The sequence below is a fragment of the Microcaecilia unicolor genome, chromosome 10, assembly GCF_901765095.1.
Source record: "Microcaecilia unicolor chromosome 10, aMicUni1.1, whole genome shotgun sequence".
NCBI classification, from domain to species: Eukaryota; Metazoa; Chordata; class Amphibia; order Gymnophiona; family Siphonopidae; genus Microcaecilia; species Microcaecilia unicolor.
In genome coordinates, this window is record NC_044040.1 from 206,994,024 (window position 1) to 207,018,409 (window position 24,386).

Genomic DNA, 24,386 nt, shown 5'->3' on the forward strand with positions numbered 1-24,386 from the left:
CCTAGAAATCACTGGGGATAATTTGAGAGTGGGAGACTCACCCAGAGGCGGTTGGGACCCAGTTGGTTGGAGGAGGGTGCTACTATAGATCACAAGCAGCAGGTGTTTCATGACACTTCTGATTACATGAATATTCATTTTCTTATCTACTATTCTGTACAAAAAGGTTAACCTCTCTAAGATGAGGCATTTAGGGTCATAGCAGCGCGGGCTACTGTTAATCCATGTTGGGTTTACCACTATTTCATGCTATTTTAGCACAGATCCTATTTTATACAGTGAGACGTAATTACTAATAGAAGCTTGAGGAAAGTGATCTGTAAATGTAACATAACATCAGCAACTGACATTCAATAGAAATTTTGTTTTTGAGGTGCTTTTTCTTTGATTCTTTCATTTCCTCTTGTTTGAACAAGCCTCTGCACCAGGAATATTTTATGTTCTGAGCAACCTGCATATTGGAGATGGTGAAACGTTTTCCAGTATTATAAATGAAGTTTTAACGTAGCTTAAGGAATAAGACTGAAGCTTGTATTTACTTTTAACCTTTAATACATTTCAGAAAATCATTTATTACCAAGGAAATAACAAGATATCGAGCAAAACATCCAAAACCACCTGTGTGCAATTTCCAGGTCTTATATAATAAGCATATGCTTGATATGGATGATCTGGCTACTCTGGATGGTCAGAACTGGCTAAACGATCAGGTAGGAAACAGGGGACTAGTCATAGAAGACAAGTTTCGCATTTGTTGTATAAATTCAGAGCTGAAAAGCAGAAATCCGAAGGACTTCATTCATTATGTAGTAAATTAAAACTTTCAGCAGAACCATTCACCAAGATCCACTGATCAGAAAAGTCCAAATTTGCTAACCAGATTGAAAAGTTTAGGTGTTAAAGTCAATGAAGTTTCACTTAATTTTACAAAGCCTCTAAAAGGCTATTTCTTAATCATTTGCAACAGAGAAAAATCTATTATAACAGGCAACTGATGAGAAATTGTTCAATGTTTTTTTTAGTGCCACACAAAAAAGGAGTGGGAATGACAAGTGTGATGAGCCAGGATGAGTGGTCAAATTCTTTATTCAACACAAAATGAATAAGCCCTATATGAAACATATATAGTAGCACTTGCTTGTAGATGCAACACAATAAAAACACTTAAGTACATAAATGTTGCCGTACTGGGACAGACCGAAGCTCCATCAAGCCCAGTATCCTGTTTCCAACAGTGGCTAATCCAGGTCACAAGTACTTGGCAAGATCCCAAAACAGTACAATACATTTTAGGCTGCTTATCCCCGAAATAAGTAGTGGATTTTCCAAAGTCCATTTTAATAATGACTTATGGACTTTTCTTTTAGGAAGCTAGCCAAACCTTTTTTTTTTTTAAACCCCGCTAAGCTAACTGCTTTAACCTCATTCTCTGGCAATGAATTCCAGAGCTTAATTACACATTGAGTGAAGAAATATTTTCTCTGATTCGTTTTAAATTTACTACTTTGTAGCTTCATTGTGTGCCCTCTAGTCCTAGTATTTTTGGAAAGGGTAAACATCTACCCATTCCACTCTACTTTTATATACCTGTATCATATCTTACCCTCGGCCATCTTTTTTCCATCCTGAAGAGCCCAGGCTTGTTTCAGCCCTTCCTCATAGGGAAGTCGTCCCATCCCCTTTATCATTTTCGTTTCCCTTCTCTGTACCTTTTCTAATTCCACTATATCTTTTTTGAGATGAGGTGGCCGGAATTGCACACAGTATTCAAGGTGCGATACAAAGGCATTATAACATCCTTGTTTTTATTTTCCATTCCTTTCCTAATAATACCTAACATTCTATATGCTTTCTTTGCTGCCGCAGCACACTGAGCAAAGGGTTTCATAGTATCGTCAGCGATGACTCCTAGATCCTTTTCCTGGTCGGTGACTTCTAATGTGGAACCTTGCATCACGTAGCTGTACTTCGGGTTCCTCTTTCCCACATGCATCACTTTGCATTTGCTCACATTAAACATCATCTGCCATTTGGATTCCCTAGTCTCCTAAGGTTGTCTTGCAATTTTTCACAATCCTCTTGCGATTTAACAACTTTCAATAACTTTTGTGTCATCAAATTTAATTACCTCACTAGTTATTCCCATATGTAGGTCATTTATAAATATGTTAAAAAGCAGGATTCCCAACACAGACCCCAACGGAACCCCACTATCTACCCTTCGCCATTCAAAATACTGACCATTTAACCCTACTCTCTGTTTTTAATCCACAATAGAACACTATCGCTTATCTCATGACTTTCCAATTTCCTCTGGAGTCTTTCATGAGGTTCTTTGTCAAATGCCTTTTGAAAAATCCAGATATACAATATCGACCGGCTCACCTTTATCCACATGTTTGTTCACCCCTTTAAAGAAATGTAGTAGATTGGTGAGGCAAGATTTCCCTTTGCTAAATCCACTTGTCTCATTAAGCCATGCTTCAGTTTGAAGAAAGGCAGAGTTGAGTGTACATAAGTAATGCCATACTGGGAAAAGACCAAGGGTCCATCGAGCCCAGCATCCTGTCCACGACAGCGGCCAATCCAGGCCAAGGGCACCTAGCAAGCTTCCCAAACGTACAAACATTCTATACATGTTATTCCTGGAATTGTGGATTTTTCCCAAGTCCATTTAGTAGCGGTTTATGGACTTGTCCTTTAGGAAACCGTTCAACCCCTTTTTAAACTCTGCTAAGCTAACCGCCTTCACCACTTTCTCCAGCAACAAATTCCAGAGTTTAATTATACGTTGGGTGAATAAAAATTTTCTCCGATTTTTTTAAAATTTAGTACACTGTAGTTTCATCGCATGCCCCCTAGTCCTAGTATTTTTGGAAAGCGTGAACAGACACTTCACATCCACTCCACTCATTATTTTATACACCTCTATCATGTCTCCCCTCAGCCGTCTCTTCTCCAAGTGTATAAAGATAAGGTTCCTTTTTATGTTGTGTGTATCTGTATGTATGATATATGTATAAAATAACATAAAAGGGAACACAGACACACGTAATGTATGGATGTTCAAATTGGATTATACCATTTCTTTTAATAATTATAACAGTCAGAATATTCTGGTGGACCCAGGAGTTATCTGGGTTTGAACATATTTTGTATCTTATGTATTTTATCTTTTCTCCAGTGTTTGAATAAAGGAGGAGCATATGCTTTTGCATATCTGAATAATACTAGGAAGGTATTCCTTTCCTGGTCAATTGGGCAGACTGTGGATGTACAGTTGGTTTGTATCTGCTGTCATCTGCTAGGTTACTGTGTCACGGTGTAGAAGTGAATTGCTTTTTTTTTTTTCCCCCACTCTTTCAAAAAGTACAAAGACCAGGGGACACTCAGTGAAGTTACATGGAAATACTTTAAAAACAAATAGGAGGAAGTTTTTTCATTCAACAAGTAGTTAAGCTCTGGAACTTGTTGCCAGAGGATGCGGTAATAGCGGTTAGCGTATCTAGGTTTAAAAAAAATGTTTGAACAAGTTCCTGGAGGAAAGTCCAAGTCTGTTACTCAGACAGACATGGGGAAGCCACTACTTGCCCTGGGATCGGCAGTATGGAATATTGCTACTATTTGAGTTTGTGCCAGGTACTTGTGACCTGGATTAGCCACTGTTGGAAACAGGATACTGTGCTAGATGGACCATTGGTCTGACCCAGTATGGCTATTATGTTCTTGGCTATGTTCTGCTAATATAAGTTTCATATTAGCTGCCTAGAATTTCAGAAATTCAGTGTAATATTTGAGTGTTTCATGATTCTTTGCAGGTTATTAACATGTATGGTGAACTCATAATGGATGCAGACCCTGGCAAAGTAAGTTTTTTTTTTTTTTTTTTGGGGGGGGGGTTAATTTTGTGTGCATTTTTATTGTGTGATTAAATGACTTTTTCTGTTTCTTTTAAAACATTGAAATACAATATTGAGAGTAACTAGGTGATTCCTACCCCTCCCCCCCCCCCCAAAAAAAAGGGCTGAGAGAACAGATCTAATTTTATCAAGCGTCTCTCTCTCCCTCTCCTCCCTTTTCCACCAAAGGCAGAAGGTGAGAGGAAAGCACTGAACACTTGTTATGATGCGCTGTTCAAGTGAGGTAGGGCCTAAACCAGAAAAACTTTTAATATAACAAAATTCCTAAGAGGGGAAGTAGAGGAAAGCAAAAACAAGCTTGCTAGACTAAAATAAATGTATTCGAATACACTTAGCTACAGTTGTTACTGCTTAGAATGTTGTCACAACTGATCCACCATTACGCGAGCTTGAGAGTAACTGTTAATGTTTCACAATGACGTTAGTAACTGCTTACTACGTTATTTAACATATTTATCTGTATATCAAAATATTTGTGTAGTACAATAAGCATGCATAATCCAATTACACAAATACATACCTCCCCTCGTCCTCTTTTACAAAGCTGCGCTAGCAGCTGCCAGTGTGGTAATGCAGACGCAGCCCATTCAAAGAGTGTCTGCACTGCACGGCTTTCTAAAAAGGTGGGGGGGGGGGGGGGTTATTAACCCAGCCAAAAACAAGCTGGTGTGTGATCTTACAGAAAAGTGTTGGTGTCTCAGCAGGATTTATTGTTTGTAAAAAAAAAAAAAAAAAAAATTAGTTGGGAATTTGTGTGGACACTGTTAGGTTTGACACTGAGCACCACTTTTCGTTAAACAGCAGACCGATGGTGTTAGTATGCCGATGTTAACACTGTAGTGCAACTTTAAAGTTACTCATAGCATGGTCGTTAATGTTGCCACTACCCGACAACTGACTGTCTTGCTGTTCAGTTTTTTTTTTCTAGTAGTATTTCTTACACTGGTAACAAGTGTGTTTGAATATTTTTATTTTAGTAAGCTGGGTTTTCTTAACGTCTATTTTAATGAGAGGAGGTGTGTTTTTCACTGCTGGACTGGAGGCATTACTGGGGACTTGGGCCTGTATGGTCTTGTCTTGAGACTTTAATAAGTCAACAATTACAATCTTCGTCTTTTCCTCCCAACCTCAGAAAACAGTACTGTAGAAACAGGACACTAGTGTCAACCGAGATCCTTCCAATTTAAAAAAAAAACTGTCCTTGCACCACACTGGAAGGGCCAAGGGGACACACCATATTGGTGGATTCGTACACAGTGATGTGCTGTTGCTAATTTCTTTTTTTCGAGGGTGTTCACCAGTTCTGTTGCATTCAGAGAAGCACTTCTTGTTTTCACAAAAATGAAGATCCTTCCAGCAGCTCTTTCCCTATAAGAAAAATAAATTGTATGTAATCCAAAAAGTATACATGGCGATGCTTATGTACTTTTTCAAGTCCTGCCTAAAAGCCCACCTCTTTGACACTGCTTTTGACTCCTAACCACTACTTACTTGCCCTGTACCCTACCTCTTATTGTTCTGTCTGTTTACCTGTCTTACTTAGATTGTGAGCTCTTTGAGCATGAACTGTCTTTTGTGTATGGTGTACAGCGCTGCGTATGCCTTGTAGCGCTATAGAAGTGATAAGTAGTAGTAGTAGTATTAGTACTTATATAGCAACACAGAAAATTATATTCTAGTTATGGGATTTTTGTCAGATAACTGAAACCTTTTACTGGCTTAGCATAGAAAGTATCTAAAAAATAATTCTTCACGAGCATGAGAAATATTCGCCTCTTCAGCTGTTGGATGTAAAGCAGGGCCGCCGAGAGACTGGGCCGGGCCTGGGGCAAGGCTGCCCCCCCCCCCCCCCCCCAAGGTCGTTGCCATCCACCACCAGGCCAGGCCCCCCTGAATTCAAATCATAGCGCCTCACCTCAGTCTTGCTCCGTGTGAAAGAAGCGCAGCAGCGGCAGTCTGCAGATTGCCTCCCTTCGGGCCTTCCCTCCCTGTGTCCCGCCGAGGGAAGGGAATGCCCGAAGGGAGACGATCTGCAGACTGCCGCTGCTGCGCTTCTTTCACACGGGGCGAGATCGAGGTGAGGCGCTATGATTTGAATTCAGGGGGGCCCGGCCCGGTGATGGAGGGGACTGCGGCGCCGGGCCCCCCTTGGAGGACCAGGCCCAGGGACTATTGTCCCCCCTGCCCCCCCCTCGGCGGCCCTGATATAAAGGAGGGACCCTGATCATCCTAATAGTGCAGGTACTATATCCTGTAAATAAAAAATCCTAGAATGCAGAGAATTCCGTTTAGTACTGTAGCTGTGCAGCAACTAGATCGCTACGTTTGCATATTCTAATGATAAGAACGTAAAATAAAATGCTTTTTCTACCTTTGTTATAAATGTTGTTTTTTTTTTGGGGGGGGGGGGTGATGGCTGATAGACATCAGAGTCATTATGGTCCAATGCATGAAGAATGGATTCACCTGCTGATATTTTGGCTGCTGGGCAGGGGTTAGAAATGAACATTAGGTTTTAGTGGGTGCTGAGGAAACAACTGCGCTCACTAATTTGTAGAATTTATGTGGCAGAGGAGGAAAGGGGGTGGGAGGTGGGACAAAGGACTGTATACAGCAGTTGACATTTATTAGGGCTGTTTTTACTTGAGTGTTTGTTTTAAATGGTTGGTTGTAATGAGCAGGGCTATATTTGGATTTTATATCTGGATTTTCAAAAGGCGTTCGACAAAGAACCTCATGAAAGACTCCAGAGGAAATTGGAAAGTCATGAGATAAGCGGTAGTGTTCTATTGTGGATTAAAAACGGAGAGTAGGGTTAAATGGTCAGTATTCTCAATGGAGAAGGGTAGATAGTGTGGGGAGGTGGTGTATCGGTGTCTCTAATTTCCTCTTCATTTCTCATGTCCGAACTTCTTTTTCAGGTTTTGCATATTTTTGTTCTGTATCCTTAACTTCTACCTCCTTTTATCCTTTCATTTTCTTCATTTCTTTTTTATCCGTAAAACTCTTACATCATATCACTCGGATCTGGATCTCATTCCCCCTTCCTCCTTTCATATCTGACCCTCCAGTTTTTCCTGTTCCAGCACTTCAGGTCATCTCTCTCCAAGGGTTGCTTCTATCTCGTATCTCTTCCTGTGATCTCCTGCCTCTCATCCCCACACTGACTTTCTCACCTTTCACTTTCACCTTATTTGTTAAACCAACCATCAAGAAATAAAATAAGCAGGTCACAAGAAAAAGGAAAACTTGGGATCACACACACAAGACTGGCCTATGTTGAGTTGTTAAATATTCTATTTTTCTGACTTCATGATAGGAGTAGTTCATGCATTAATTTAAAAATATACATTTCTCAACTGTTTCCCTTTTACTTTCCTCCGCTCATTCTTCCATCCTTTCTCTCTCCTTTTATTCCTTAAACTTTTCCTATTACTTCCCCCCCCCCCCCCCTTTCTGATATACAAAGATAACATGAACTGACACATGCAGCAGTGGCCTCCTCCAGTTGGGTTCAGGCTCCCAAAGTCTGTTGGTTTGGTTGGTGGGGGTCCCCAAGCCCCACAAGCAGAAATTTTCCTGCGGCAATATTCACCGCCATGCTGCTTCTCCCCTCCCTCGCACACATGTTTGATTTTAATAAAGTTGATTATGTGCGAACTTCGTGCATACTCAATTTCACTAAAACCGAGCATGCGTGCCAGGGCGGGAAAATAGGGCAAATAGCACGGCGCTGAGTATCACCACAAGAAGTCTTCTGCTAGTGGGGCTTAGGGAGCCCAGCCCACTTTGGACTCAAACCCTCCCCCCCTCCCCCAATCAAGTACCGCAGAGTGTATGTGTGCATTACTAGCTACACAATGCAGAAAGGGGCTGAGCACATGAGTTAATGACCTCATTACCATACATTTTAATATGGCATTAAGTATTACTCTGCATTGCACAGAAGGAAATGGCTTTTAACGTGAGAAATTGCCAGGTCCAGGGTTGCATAGAAGGGTTGGTCAAGAGACTTTTGTGCCAATTTTGGGGATTTAAATATGTTTTCTGCAACTTTGACAGATGGTAACAGCTCGTATGCACATGTCCAATGTGCCAGAACACATCTGTAACTGCAGTTCTGCACATAAATAGCCTTTCAAAAACTTATAATATTTGTGCTGAACAGGCACAGGTGTGTTCTGGCACTTAGCTTTTTTCGAACATGTGCATAGTGAGCCGCCCTCCCTGCAGAACCTTTGTGTGCTTTTCTGTCTGGCAGGCTTCCCCCAGTTAGCACGCAAGATCTGTGCAATCGAAATTAGGATCTCATTAATTTACTCTAGATCCATTTTAATTTTACAGTAAAACCTGTGTGCTCAGCTTTACCATGTGACTTTCTCCTCGACACCTCTGTGATCACACTTGCCCCAAGTCATCCCCTTTCTACCACAGTGTTCTCTCGGGCATATCCTGTACCTTAACCTGGCATGTTCTTGTGACCTCGGACAACCCAGGTTTGCATTGCTGGTTTTATGGAACTAGGGGAAATAGTGCATTCACACACACCCCTTTTGCTCACCAGCATTTAACTTCTCTTGTGCCATCCATCCTTTCTTCCCCCCTCCCAACATACTCCCTCTTGCACCATTCCCACTTAAGTATTCATCTTCTCTCCTTACCTTCCTTACCTTGTCTAACATTCATCCCCTCACCACCACTCATATTCACGTCGCTCTCCCTTTCAGCATTTATTACATACGATTCATGCTCCAGTATGTCACCTCTCTCCTCACCACTCTACTCTCAAACTGAATCATGAGATAACAGGCTATGATTATGTCTGCTTCGGTGGCGCCCCTAATTTTTTTTCCCAAACGTGGCCAGCTGGAGTTGGCAGGAGGTTGTAGCAGACATTACAGAGAAGAAATGAATTGCTGTGCTCCCTTCTGTAGCCTCTTCCTTTCCCCCCCCCACACACACTGTGTGGCAGGAAAGGGCATGAACGGTGAACAGAGCAGCTGTTTCTGGCCCTGTCATTCAGGGCACTGGCCAGTAAATTCAGAGGCACAAGCCCTGTGTACCCATGGCTAGCGCAACCCCTGCTTATGCCAGTGTTCAGCATCGTTTCCAAATGTGAAAGAACTGCTTACTGAGTAACTAACTTGGGACCACAGCTGCCATTGAGTTTTAGGTCTATCAGGCAACTTGGCTCACCTTTAAATAAAAGCCTAGTCTGTCGTGGCTACTTTTGTGAGGGCAAATACTTAGTGGTTAATAATCCTGAAAAGAGAAACACATGCATGAAATTCACCACATCATTCCACGTGGTAGGGTTCATGCATCCTCTTTTAATAAATGCAGTATTGTGCATCTAGCTGACGATGGATGTCTGTAACCTATATTTTTGTATCTCTTGGGCTTTGTTCTCCAGTAGCCTCCTACTGATGTCGGGCAGTAATGTTGATCCATCCTTTCTCTTTATGATGGAGCTGACCTGCTTCTGTCACACTTCAGCTTTTGAAATAATGGCATTATTTTGTGACTAGTAAGAAAGGCCCGTTTCTGTGAGCAATGAAACGGGCGCTAGCATCGGGAGGGCGCAGGACAGCAGCGTGGGGAGGGTGCAGGCGGGTAGTTTTGTTTTGGCGGGCGGCAGCTTCGGGGTCCTGGCGGATCAGGTGTTTGGACGGCACTCCTCCCCCTGTGTAGCTCGGTGTTTGTCACTGTGCGTCGGGTGGGGGTGGGGGTGGAGGCCCTGTGTAGTCCGCTGTTTCTCGCAGTGGGTCGGGGGGGGGGGGTAGCGTCGGAGGGCGGTGGAACTGGCGATTGGCTGTGTCATAGCCCCGCCCTCCACGTCATCACATTGTGACGCGATTCGGGGCATACACTCATGGGATCTTGCAACTACAAATTTGCATTTAGAACGTTGGGGTTCTGAATTATGTGTGGATGGGGCGTGGCTGAGGGCGGATCTATGAGTGAGAGTGAGTGGTGCTGACAGCCTAGAAGACTACAGGGCTTCAGTGTTTCCCTGCCACACAGTGAGGTTCTGAACATTGGAGGTGAGAATTATGTATATAGATATCATGGCTTGTTTTTCCTTGTTGTATTATTTCTGTATCTTTCTGTATTCAGTTTTAATATGCTTATTACTGTGTAAAATCTTACACGATCTGTTGCCAGCACAAATCTGTTACTGTGCTACCTTAGCTTGCACTTTGCAGTCTGTTCCTTTTAAAAAAAAAAAAAAAAAAAAAATTTCCTGTGCAAATGTTCCTTTTCTGTAGACGAGCCTAGGCTGTGGAATACCTCACCAGCTAGCTCGTGGCTGGATGAGAGCTTCCGTTCCTTGCAAAAGGTCAAAACCTCTTTGTTTTTGCACTCAATGTTCTGCAACTGGTTGCTGCTGTGCTAAAATGCATCTGCTGTGGTTTTATATTAAAAATTAATGTTTTCTTGGTCATCGCTTAGAATAAGTAGAATAGAAAGGGATCAAATATTTTTATTTCATTCCTAGATGAAACAAACCAAGTTTTTGCATTCCTGTTCCATGCTGCATCAGTAACAATGTTTGAATGACTTACTGCAGAATAGTTTAAGCATGCCTGAATAATCTGATCTCTTTTCTTGTCCCTGAAATTCTGAACAATTTGATTTTATCACTATGTGAGATTATGTGGACAATCTTAGACTTCCTCGAGCTTATTTAAGCCATATTTACTACTACTACTATTAAACATTTCTATAGCGCTACTAGACTTACGCAGCGCTGTACAAATTAACATGAAAAGACAGTCCCTGCTCAACAGAGCTTAAAATCTAAATTGGACAGACGAACAGACAGCTAGGGGTGGGGAAATTGCAGTGGTAGGGGTGATAAATGAGGGTGTTAAGTAAGAGAGTCATGGTTAGGAGTCGAAAGCAGTAGCCAAGAGGTGGGCTTTAAGCCTAGATTTGAAAACAGTCAGAGACTGAGCCTGACGTACCGGCTCAGGGAGTCTATTCCAGGCATAGGGAGCAGCGAGATAGAAGAACGGAGCCGGGAGTTAGCAGTGGGGGAGAAGGGGGACGACAGGAGATATTTACCCAGCGAACGGAGTTCACGGGGAGGAGTGTAGGGAGAGATGAGAGCGGAGAGGTACTGAGGAGCTGCGGAGTGGATGCACTTGTATTAAATATTTAATAGAGAACTAGTTTTTCCTCAGATCTTGAGAACTAGTGTTTCAGTCTTAGCTGTGTAGCAGTTTTTGGCTGTACTGCTGTGTTAATATCTGTACTCTGTTTTTGCATTTTTGACTTTAGGTTCACTTCTTTAACAGCTTTTTTCACAGACAGCTGGTAACCAAAGGATACAACGGTGTAAAAAGATGGACTAAAAAGGTATTTTTTTTTTATTCTTTTTTTTTTTGGGGGGGGGGGGGGGGAGCCTGATGGTTCCCAAACTGAGGCAAGACTCCCAAATGGGGTTACAGAACAGAGGTGTTTGCTGTGGATAGGTTTGGGGAGGAGAAAAGTTTATTAGAGAGGGGAAGGGGATTGGAGGTCTGCTATTTTGTTTATATTATTTAGGGTCATGTGAATTTTTAAATGTTAAAATGGATCATTTGATAAAGCTCTTTTGGGCTTCTAGCTCAGGCAGTCATACCTGGAATTCAGTGCCGTGGGGCTTCTTTAGCATTAGCTAGGAATTTTTCCTTTTGCCCCGTTTTTTTCTCTCATGACAACTTGACCAGGTTAAGAGGAGGCCTCAGCAGGGAACTTAGTTCTGCCACTAGATGTCACCAGTGGATGAATCCATCCCTCTGAAGCTTGTGAAAAGACTGGTCAGGCCTGGAAGAGGCAGGAATCCATCCCAGTTTCTTTTACATGGTGGCCTGTAGCACTTCCTCTGAGCCGCCTGCCCAGTCCTTTCAAATATTTCTTAAAAACAGTATATGTAAAACATTCTTTATTTGTGTTTAATGTGGGAAAACAGTACAAGCAAAAAATAGGAAAGACGAGAACCATAAAGATATATAAGTGTTTTCAGCAAATGTACTATTGAAATTAGTAGGTCCAAATAAGTTATTCAGAAATTTGTGATATTCCGAGAACATTTGTTTTGGTTATCAGCTATGATGACTATTTATTTGTGTCTAATAAAAATGCGATGTTGTAAGCTGTTTAGTAGTTCAGATTTGCCACATATAAATGCTATTGAACAGAGGCAAATCAGAGAGCAATAATAGCATATAAATTCAGGACACTATATAGCATATAAATTCAGGACACTATATAAGCTTATGTGCCTCCTTTAAAAAAAAAAACAACTCACCAACCTACAAGAACAGTTTATATAAACATAATGTGTATTTTTGGGTATTCCACACAGAATTGCTAATTATAATTCAACCCTCTATGCTAGAACTGTAACGTAGCAAACTGCCAACCTTCTCCTGGGTAGGAAAGATTCCTGTGTAGTGTCTTATCAATTTTAGGGTAAAAAGAGGGCAAAAGATGTGCATTTCAGTAGCTGTTGATGGATTTGTACGGAGTTAGATGTGTGGCAGCTTACTGTCGCAAGTGTTAAGAACATTTCTTGTGTAACGTGTTGTTTCAGGTGGATTTGTTTAAAAAGACCCTCCTATTAATTCCCATTCATCTGGAAGTCCACTGGTCCCTCATTACTGTGAACATCCCCAATCGGCTTATTTCATTTTATGATTCCCAAGGCATCCATTTTAAATTTTGTGTGGAGGTAAGCGACTGCATTTCAAGCCTTTGGAATTTCACACCTCTTGTTCATAAGAAGACAGAATTAAAAAGAAAAAAAAAGACAGCTGGTTGAATGGTTGCTTTGCAAAGCTTGTGTGTGGCACGGATTTGCCTAATGAAATAACTTTGTGTTTTACCTGACATTCTTCTGAAAGCTGAAGTTTCTAATCTGATATTTTCCAGAGAAAGGAAAATGGTAAAACTAGAGGACATGAATTGAGGTTGGGGGGGTGGTAGGCCCTTAGTAGCAATGTCAGAAAATTTCTTTTTCACGGACAGGAGGGTGGTTGATGTCTGGAATGCCCTCCCGAAGAAGGTGGTGGAGAAAGAAAACTGTGGCAGAATTCAAAAGGTGTGGGATGAACCTAGAGGATCTCTAATTTGAAAATGAATGGTATAAAAAACAAAACTTAGAGTCGCATATGTGTTGGCACGTCAAGTGGTTAGATGGCAACTCTGCTGCATCAACTAAGACCGGAGCTGGACTGGCTTGTACGGTCTGAGTGCCGCATATAGCAGTCTGTTTAGGATGGGCTGGAGAGAGCTTCGACAGAAACTCCAGTAGTTTGGAATGTAAGGACAGGGCCAGGCAGACTTTTACGGTCTGTGTCCCGCAAATGACAAGACAGGTTTGGGTAGGCTTTTACATCCAGTAGTTGGAACATAAGGACAGAGCCGGTCTGTCCCAGAAACAACAAAGAAAGACCATGATCAAGTATATAATATCACGTTCATTGTTTTAATCTAGAATTGAGAATGGTCTTTATCTGCTGTCTGTTATTTTCTGGTTATTTTCTGTTTTATTTTTGAAGTTTAAGAGGGACAAGGAGAGAAGTTGTCATTATGCAAGTTTCACCCGTAGAAAACCTTTTATAAGATCGTAAGACTTGCCATCCTGGGTCAGACCAGAGTCCATTGAGCCTAGCATCCTGTCTAATAGTTGCCAAATAACTAAGATCCAAAAAAAAAAGATCCATTACTCCCAAGGACACAGCTAATGATGCTTTATGGACTTTCCCTCCATGAATTTAGCCAAACCTTATTTTTAAATCAGACATGCTAACTGTGTTGACCACATCATCAGTAAATTCCACAGCTTAATTTGGTTATAAATGTGTGTTTATTTATGCGCATTTATACCCCGCTTTTTTCCACATGTATGCAGACTCAAAGTGGCTAGTGTCATGAAATGTCCCTCTAGCTTTTTCTATTTTTGTAGTGCAACAGGATGTATATAGCACAATATAGTGGTGGTGATAATTCAAGTGTAATAAGCCCCTTCCCCTTAGTTTACAATCTAAATGGGTAGTTGAGGCAATGAGAATAAAAGTGATTGCCCAAGGTCACAAGAACTGTTTGGAGAATGGGATCTGAGTACTGGGTTTCTTGCTTCTCAGCCCATTGCTCAAACTGATACCCAGGTGTTCAGTTTTCCTTTCATGAGGTGGAGACATGCAGAAATGCCCATTAGTGGGTGCTATGTCTTTCTTCCTTTTTCAAGTTAATTCCTTTCGGTAAAAGCCATGTTTCTGAAGTACATTCTGCAGGTTCAAATGGGCAGGTATCACTTGGCCTTGGCATCCATTGGCCACCTACTGATGACAACTGGTGCCAAAATGATTTTTTTTTAATGGCTACTACTGTCTCACTATGCAGCGTGGCCTGTTTTCCCTGTGTGAAACTGGGCGTTTGATTCTGAAGCAGCGTTGCTGAAAGTGTGAAATCCACTGGTAGCCATAGCACTGAACGGGTCTGCAGTTTTATCAGCAGGTGGCTAAATGACCACTAGACAACTACCTTTTATTCTAACAAACTGTAAATCTATAAATAATAAAGAGAAGACCTTGGTTCAACTGTTGAATAAGCAGCCATAGAGCAGGTACTAAAGTATAAATGCAGTGCAGTCCTGTGGGATAAAGAACAGGGCTATTATGGAGGAGATTCTGTTCACAGGGCCTTTGTGTGGATAAATGGCTGCCTCTTTCCATCATTGTGCTGAACTCAAAGCTTTAAGAAGTGTAACTTGACTCCTTGCTCTGTGTCCTGTAATGGAATGTATACCCAAATATACAATATTTTGTATCTTGCATTTGTAATGTTGACAGAATGTGGGGCTCATTTTCAAAAGAGAAAAAGGCGTTTAAAAAGTGGCCTAAACCAGCAGATGCGTTTTCTCATCAAAATGTCCAAATCGATATTTTCGAAACCCATTTTCCAGATGGTTTTCTATGTGGTTCATCTTCAGAGTGGCCAAATCCCAAGGGGGCATGTTGAGGGTGGGATTTGAGCATTCCTGAGACTTGAACGTTTTTCAGGCATAATGGAACAAAACAAAAACGTCCAGTACTAAAACTAAAATGTTTAGAGCTAGACATGTTGTTAACGATTAAGCCACAAGAAAGTGCCCTAAATGACCACTGGAGGAATAAAGGAATGACCCCCCCCCCCCCCCCCCCCCCCAAAAAAAAAATGTGAAAGTACATACCAGCCTAAGGTGTTATGGCTAATCCTATTAGAACAGCAAGCAGTTCCCTGGAGTAACCTAGTGGTTGGTGCAGTGTTGAGAAGGGGGACCCAGGCCTATAATCCACTCTGTTACACTTGTGGTGGAACGTGTGAGCCCTCCCAAAACCTAGTGTACCCACAATAGGTGACCCTGCAGCCATAAGGGCTATTGTAGTGGTGTACAGTAGATTTTGGGTGGGTTTTGGAGGACTCACTACAATATAAGGGAGTAACAGTGAGAGTTTGTACCTGGGAGCTTTTAGGTGAAGTCCTGCAGTACCCCCTAGGGTACCCCACTGCTCTGCTGGGATGTCTCTGTGGCCAGTCTACTAAGAATGTTGGCTCCTCCTACATCCCAGTGGCTTGATTTTATAGGTTTTTCATTTTTTTTTTTTTTTTTTCCAAAAATGGACCAAAAAGATAAACCCACGGAGTACAAAAACATCTAGCAAAAGGCCATTAAAAAAATTTTTTTTTGCCATTTCAAAAATCACTATATTTGCCACTTGGATTCTGGATGTTTTGAGCAAATCGAAAATGCCCCCGCCACATCAGTTAAACTGGTATTCCAGGTGTGAGCGCTTCTGTCATGGGGAAGCAATGAAAGGCAGCCTAACAGGGCAATCGCCACTTCTTCAGGAAGATGTTTGTATATTAAAACACATGGACAGAAAAAGCTCATGAAGTGTATTTTCTTCTTTTAGAACATCCGAAAGTATTTACTAACAGAAGCGAGAGAGAAGAACCACCCAGACTTCCTTCAGGTTTGGCAAACAGCTGTTACAAAGGTATCAGAAATGCTCTGCAGTTACTACCCTTGTTCCCTCTACACACGATTTTCTGCCGTTTGACAAAAGAAATAAGGGTTTGCTTTCTAAATAACGTAACCCTCTGCTATGCAGGAGCTAAATGTTGAAGGGCTTGAGTGTGGCGCTGGTACAGCCACTGTTTAGAAATAACTAATGGAGTAGGTAACACACAGGTTTTGAACTGCAGATTCAGGTTCTGCTGGAATGCTCTCAAAGCCAGTGTTCAAAGTACTTAAAATATACATTTACTTTTACTTAATAGTTAAGTGAAAGTATAATGAAGAACACATTAAAAATTGACTAAGTGAAAGTAAAAAGTTTATTGCCTAATATAATACTTTTTAAGTAAAAGTACACAACTACAATGAATGTATCTATTGTTTAATGCTTTTATCCCAACAACTTTATTGCCCTACAATTCAATCCACTTTGCTTTTAGTAAAACTACATTTGTGAAAATGACTGTCACTTATGCGAGTGTGCTCGTGAGTCATTAATCCAGGGCAATTTAAAAGGTTGCACTTACTGGAAGTGGATTAGCTTGATAAAAAGTTCCTTTAACTCGGGCCAGGTTGCAGTATTACTGATTTGTCTTCTGGGTCTACAGTTTTTAATCAAGAGAATCTCTCGAAAACTTGGCTTTTATATAGCAAAGAATACTCCATCATCATTGTCATTATCAGCACTAGAAGTAGTGCTGTCTGATTCATCACTTGCATCTTTGCTTTCATCTTTGTCGTTATTGTCATTCTGTCCAATTACAAAGGTGGTTTTCACAAAGTTGGAATCATTCTCTTCTGATAATTTTTTGTGTGATGGCCTACTCTTAATATCTTTGAGAACTGATGCAAGAATGTCAAGGCCAGAAAAGCAGACTACTTCTCTAAAGATAGTCACCTCAATGTGAATTTTTTCCATGGGATGACCAGCAATCTGTTCTCCAAGAATTGCTAAAAAGCTTCAGCTTCATCTCCGCTTTAGTGACCCAACTCATCACTATTCTGTTTGGCTTGAGTCTAGTAACCAATTCAATAAACACAGGCAACTCCACTGCTCTCATAGGCAATATTCACTGAACAGCAAAATTTAAGATGAGGTGATCCTCTTCCTGGTTTTGCTGTTTAATTTTCTTTACGATGAAGTTGTAATTTATAGCTCGCTTCCACTTTTACTTTTTACTTTTAACTGCAAGCATCTGTAACTGAGTAAAAGTAAAAATTGGTGAAATTATTACTTCAGTAAAAGTAATCCTGTACTTCTTTACAAGTAAAAGTAACTAGTTACATTTACTTAAGGGCCCTTTTACAAAGGCGCGCTGAAAAATGGCCTTGCGGTAGTGTAGACGCATATTTTGGGCGCGTGCAGAATCGTTTTTCAGCGCACCTGTAAAAAATACCTTTTTTAAAAATTTTGCTGAAAATGAACGTGCGGCAAAATGAAAATTGCCGCGCGTCCATTTTGGGTCTGAGACTTTAACCGCCAGCCATTGACGTAGCAGTCTCACGCATTAACCGGTAATGACCTACGCGTGTCAAGTGCCTCTTGACGCGTGCCCAATACACGTGTCCAAAAATAAGTTATTTTCGGACACACATATCGGACATATGCCAAAAATGAAATTACCACAAGCCATTTTGCCGTGCATAGATGCTTACGCAGCTTAGTAAAAGGGCCCCTTAGTTAATATACAACACTGCCACTGCTCAAAGCTTTATCTCCACTGTAACCTATGACATAAATAATGCACAAACTTTAGAATAGATTACATAAAATACAAACGAGGTGGGCAGCGTAACTAATCAAATTCTGCTTTCTGCCCTCAAATGAAAATCAAGTCTCTCTTATAAATGAATTTTATTGTGGTTTTTATACATTCCGCATGTGCTTTTTCACTGGTGAAGGTTTCCTTATACAGTGGCGTAGCAAGGGGGGGCGGGAGGGGCGGTCCGCCCCGGGTGTAAGCCCAGGGGGTGGTGCTCCCTGCCAGCTCCCCCCCCCTCGGCGAATCGACACCCCCCCCCCCCCCCCCCGACCAGCTTCCGCACCCTACCTTTAAAAAGAATATCCGGAGGCGAGGCGCAGCGCCTGCCCTGCACGTAAAGGGAATGTGGACCGTCGGGCCTTCCCTCGCTCTATCTGTCCCGCCCTCCGCTGACGCAACTTCCTATTTCCGCAAGGGCGGGACAGACAGAGCGAGAGAAGGCCCGCCGGTCCACATTCCCTTTACGTGCAGGGCAGGCGCGAGGCACTGCGCCTCGCCTCCCGATATTCTTTTTAAAGGTAGAGTGCGGGGGGGGGGGAGGGGGTGTCATCGTACTGTACCCGGGGGGGGGGGGGTGCAACGGCGAACCGCCCCCCCCGGGTGGCAGCCCCCCCTGCTATGCCACTGTCCTTATACCAGTCTTATTGTTTGTAAGGCCTAAGGGCCTAAATCTGGCTCTTTGATTCTGTCTTCCCCCCCCCCCCCCCCCCACCCTACTTTTCTGCAGCAGCATTTTGCTGGTGTCTCCTCTAAACAGCTGTTCTGTGACTATTGGAAAGCAAAGCAGCGATGGCTTAAGGAAGGGTATCCGTGAGCCAAATATATTTTAAATACATTTATTATAAATGTATTTTTAATTTTCTATTTATACTAAGTCATTACTTGACAGTATATGTATCTCAAAATTACCTCCTTTAGCCCATCTATGCTATGAATAGCATCCTCTCAGTTCTAATTGAGTTCATTATTGGTTTTCTTCAGTAAGTTTCTAAAAATTGCAAAGCACTAGGGATTTATACTGAGCACATTCTTTTTTTTTTATTTTTCTTTTGAAGTGCATTCCACAACAGAAAAATGACAGCGACTGTGGAGTATTTATGCTCCAGGTAAGACAGTACAGAACTAATCTTTTCTTTGGTAATGTGTGATTATAGGTGGGTCGTCTTTTATAATTGGGTTCCTTCTATCCCTTTCTTGTTTTAGTACTGCAAGTGCCTCGCCTTAGACCAGCCCTTTCAGTTCTCGCAAGATGATATGCCCCGAGTGAGGAAGAGGATTTACAAGGAGTTGTGTGAATGCCGACTAATAGACTAATCCTCCCGGACTTGTGAAAGAATTCAAGCTCATCGTCTCATACTTGAATTTCTGAATGCTTCCATTGCTTTCACTTTCAGATGGTTAGGTGCAGCATCTCTGATTACCTCACCTTCCTTATTTTTTAAGAGCCAAGCTGTTTTGGGCAGCTGGAACCCCCACCCTGTGCCCCATGTCTGCTTACCTTTGCTTACTCTTGTGTTTTCCTGGTATTTAATATTTATTACATTACATAAGCATGCATATAAGCAAAAAGCATGCAGTAAAGGGGGAAATTTACATTAAACTAGTTCACCTTTTGACATGTAGATAGAAATAATGAACGGCAGGTGTAAATTTTGTGTAACTATAAGACGTGCCAGCCCTTTTTTTTTTTTCTCTGATGTATTAACGCTTCAGCTGTGGAAGTTCATGCAGAGGCTTTGGATTTAGGACTAAGGGAAACATGTTTGGATTTAGGGATCCTTTTAAAAAGCTGCTGTAAATTTTGGATTAGGACTAAGGGAAACATGTTTGGATTTAGGGATCCTTTTACAAAGCTGCTGTAAAAAGTGGCCTGTGATTTGTGTGAAAATTGCTGCACGCCAAGGCCACTTTTACTGCAGCAAGAGTTTCCATTCTTTTATAAATGGAAATCATAAATGACTGTGCGCTACTAAAAATAAATAAAATAAAAATATCTATATAGGTGTGTGGTGATTTTACTGCCTGAGCCCTTATCACCTCCTATTTAGAAGGCGTTTCAGGCTAACGCGGCGGTAATTGGACAGCGTGTGCTGATGGCAGATTACTCCAGGTACACCTGCTCCCCACCTTCTGTACTTGAAAAGAGAAAAATATTTTCTGCTGCGTGAAACGCTGCGCAGCAAACACAGAACTACTGCAGGGCGCCATCTGCCAGTGCTGTTTTGCAGCACGCTTACCCGCATGGTACCTACCGCACCTTTGTCAGAGGGCCCCTTAATGAAGAGTAGGTTTCATGTTTTGTTCTGCTTTTTCTTCATATTGGCAGTCTGTGAACTGCTATCAGATTGGAGGCCTGGGAGCCCTGAGTGATGCTCCAAAACTTCCTAAAATCATACACAGTGGAGACCTTGTTTATAGCATGACTTTCCTGTTTAAATGCTTTTTTTGTTTTCTTTTTTTTCTCTAAAAACAAAGTAAACTATACACTCTACTGTGATGACTTATGGATGGGTGTTCAGAATTTGAATTGTACAACATGGCCAACCTCACTGCTGGTAATAACATTATAATGACTCGTAAAATAAGTATTTATTTTTCTGATGAGCTAACTAAGGGTCAGTTTTCAACTGAGTCAGGTGCCAGACTGTGGGAGTTAATGCATGTAAATTGGCACCTTTGAAAATTGGATAGGGCTGTTAGCTTAAATCTAGGTACCTAAAACATGGACAGGCAGCTTGCACGATCATTCAGCACTAGCTTCCTAACTTGACTGGCTCAATTTAGGCACACCTATAGCAAGTCGAAATCGGGCTGGCCAGATACTTCTACCCTAATTTTATGACACATTGATAGGATTTCAGTTCGCTCCTGCTTACAGTGAATGTTCAGTCTCCCATTGCCCTCCCCCCTCCCCCTACAAGGAAAACTTAAATGCACCATAGTGTCCTTCTGATTTCTGCCCCTAATCTGAATTACAAGTGCAGTTACTGATAGGAGGGGCAGATAACTCTTCTAATGCCTCCATGCTTAAATAAAAAGGAGGGGGTTCTCTGCTTCCATCCCGCCTCCTTTCTAAAGTCTGAAAACAAACTGAGCCAGGCGATTGTTGTAGGCTGTCCTTTCCCAATTTGAGAGCTCATAGTATGGAAATCTTGAAAACCTTACTGACTGGGTTGAGAAGTGCTGTTCTCTCTCTCTACTCCTCCCTTAAGGATACACTGGTAGTAGGTTCCAGTTGCTGCTGCGTTTCAGCCAGAAAACTACTGCTGCAATGGTTGGACTAAAGGAAAGAGTAGAGATGAGGAGAAAAACCTTGTATCTACATGAATTAAAAGACTTTTCCCTACCTCTGAAGTCCAAGAAGCAGGAGGCAGTCACTTAGAGGAAGGAGAGACTAGCCTCAAGAGCAAAGATATAAAAATGTTCCTTCTGTGATCTCGGTACAAGACCGTTGTAGCTAAAACTTTGTAGAGACTATTGCCATGAATTGGATTTAGTTTTTAGTAATTCCTTTTTAATTTTACTCCTAACTAGTTATAGGTTGGGGGGGGGGAAATTTAGTAATACTAACATGTTACTCTGAGCAGCACATTAATGGAGGAAGGGCCCCATTTGTTTGAGATTTAGGGCAATTCTTTTGTTGAGGTCTTACAATACCTTGGGTTCTGTGTTTAGTCAAGCAAGGAAAGTGATTGACCCCTAGTGCATTTGAAGGTGATTTTTCCTTTGCAGAACCTGTTCATTCCAATATGTACCCTGCCTTCTATCTCGATCATTGTTTCCTTTTGTTACATAGAAAAAGAAGCTATTGCCACAGACAAGCCATTTCTGGAGTTAAAAAAAAAAAAGGAATAGGTTCCTTTTACAGGGCTCCATCAATTCAACTGCCTTTTCTTTTAAAGCAGAAGAGGGAAGATAAGTGGTTTCTCATGATTTCATATCCACTATGTGTGCATTGAAAATATAGAAAAGAGTAGGATTAGCACATATTTGAAATTGGAAGCTGTTTGCAAAGCTGGATCAGTTGTCAGTCATGCAAGAGGTGATATTAAAAGGAAAATGTCCCTTTCCATTTCTTACATAAATATCTTTTTTATTTACAAATAATAAAAAGTGGCTATTACAGGGTCTGCAGTATTTGAAAAGCACTACTGTTAGTCCCTATTGTACAAGTCTCCTAAGACCTGTTACCTGAAAGTCTCAGTATCTTGGCAGTTAACCTTGACATATCAGCACACCTGAAGTCTCTTTCTTTTCTGATATTTTCTTTATTGAATAACAACAATGTACTCACAGTCAGTGTTCAGAAAGATTGCCTCATGGCACAGAGACTTTGTGATTCTGACGGTTGCTTCAGTGGATGGAGACAGAAATCTGAGAAACCCAGCTTTGCTGAACAGGTGAAAAAAAAAAACAGCTGGGTTTATATGAGAGGATCAGAGCTGGTCTGCTGGAAATGTTATATTAACATAAAGCTATGTCCAAGGTTAAAAGAAAAATGTTCTTGTCAGAGCATTTAACAGGGCATGAGTTGACAAAGTAAAATGAAGACAGAATCATAGAAAGGGAGAAAGAGAGAGGGCCAGAAAGTAGGGCACACACAAGCCCAGAGGAGAAGGTAAAGACCAATAGAAGCAGAGCTTGTCAATGAGGAGGGGGGGGGGGGGGGAGGGTGCTTGCATTACCATAAACTACACATGACCTAGCAGTGAAATAATTACATTAACCAATTCCAGGGTTCCACTGTAACTTATGCAAGGCTGTCAAAAGACAGAACACCTATCCAATGAAAAAACAAAATGACCCAGTTTTGGATTTGGCTTCATTTAAATAAAATCTGTCAAGATGTTTAGCAACATAGTAAATGTTGGCAGATAAAGACCTGTACTGTCCATCCAGTCTGTCCAAAAGGAGTCCAACATTGTATCTGTCGCTCTGTACAGGTTCCACTTCTTCAAGTGACATTTTCCTTTACTATTACCTTTTCATAAATGGTCATTTTAATCATCTATCCTTTTGGCTAGTGTGCATACAGAATGAATTATGTTTCTTTAATGTTCTGTGCTGTAGTTCCTTCTCACAGTTGAAGTTATTGTACCTGGAGCAGTGTCACGCATGAAAGAGTGCATGTTACTGGATAAATCAAGACCACTTGTGCTCTCATCACTGACATGGTCACTCATTCTTTATAATTTTGTGATCACTGAGACTGTAGCGGTAAGAGCTTTAGAGGAATTGAATAGGAAGCCAATGTTTTTCTACAGACAAACGGGCAGTGCAGATACACTTGTGTACCATCATCCACCATTGCCTGTGTGCTGGAGCTCTGCTCAGGTTTGAAAGGCAGTATCTTGAGTCCAAATCCACATAAACATTAATGATGGGTCTTTTGACTTGTTTGGGCAGGTGCAAGGATTCTTACATTGTATGGAAAGTGCCACCGCTCCTCTGTCTTTTTTTCATCCACATACCTAGCCTGTCACGTGAGAAATAAGAGGTGAGGAAGGTTTACGTCATTAGAAAGAGCTGGATTCCAGTTTCAGAACCCCCTCACTCCAGCGGCATGGCTACCATGTGTGCTGCAGCAGTATTGACTTCACTCATAGGCCTACCTCTACTACTGCCCGGGAATGCCACTTAACTTCTATCAGCAGTGAGTGAAGCTGCTGTAAATACTCCATAGCAAACAAAAAAGAAATGAAAATGGTCATAGCTGGAGATGTGTGCCGCCCCACCCTGCTCTGCTGACCTTCACAGCTGCATTTACTAGCATCCCACAACCAGATTCACAGAGGACATATGAAGATAAACCTAGCTCTTCAGCCCAACCCCTTAATTTCTACCCACCTTAAGGCAGATTGGGAGCCATACAGCAGCAGGGGGATGAAGCTGATAAACAAAACAAAAAAATAACTAAGCAAAAGCAGCCTCAGAGGCCCTTATCTTGGAGGGCTTCAAGCACCCCCTGACCCTGGAACACTCTTTGGATGTTCCGACAGCAAAGATAAGTAGGACCTGGACTGTGCCCCTGCTTCCCCCCAGAAACAGTGTCCACCTTGCTGACGCTAGTAGTGCCTTCTACAATTTCTGCTGCCCTGCTACAAGGTACAGCAACACACCTTCCTCCACCTCTAGTCTTCCCCATGCCTTCCTGGGTAGAAGAACTTGACAGGTTCAGCTGGGATTCCACTGGCCCTAGAAGGCAAAACACAGTCCATATTTCCCTATCCTAATTCCTTACTGTCATCTCTAGCTAATCCAGACAAAGTCATGTGAAACGCGTTAACTGACAAGGACGCTGCTTTCCCTTGATCAGATCTGATTCCTCCAAAACCAGGGGACTTTTCCTATCCAAGCTTTCTACAGCATATCTTGAAGGCCTTAGAACTGACCACACAAATTCCAGATGACAAGCAGGTACCAAATTATGCAATGAGCTTCCTTCTATGATTATGTATTCTAATAGCCTTATTTGGAAATTATTGAAACCATGGCTCTTTGTGAAGTTTTTATTGTAAGGATTATGATGAATTAAGCTTCTTGTTTGAATTGCGTTACTAGAGGTTCTTAATTGCATTCTCCAAGTATGCCTGCTTTCTTATATAAACCCCATAGAACCTTAAAAGGTGTTTGAGGTATAGAAATATATTCTTT

General features: G+C 41.7%; 1 protein-coding gene across 1 annotated transcript in view; it reads left to right on the forward strand.

Moving 5' to 3' along the window:
• The window catches only part of SENP5 (SUMO specific peptidase 5), a 40,224-nt gene extending 20,493 nt beyond the window's left edge, over positions 1-19,731 (forward strand). Inside the window, 7 exon segments of the mRNA XM_030216546.1 lie at positions 563-710; positions 3,819-3,866; positions 11,205-11,282; positions 12,502-12,639; positions 15,866-15,949; positions 18,788-18,838; positions 18,936-19,731. Of these exon segments, the coding sequence (XP_030072406.1) occupies positions 563-710; positions 3,819-3,866; positions 11,205-11,282; positions 12,502-12,639; positions 15,866-15,949; positions 18,788-18,838; positions 18,936-19,046 (658 nt within the window). The 3' untranslated portion in view covers positions 19,047-19,731.
• The last annotated feature ends 4,655 nt before the right edge of the window (positions 19,732-24,386 follow it).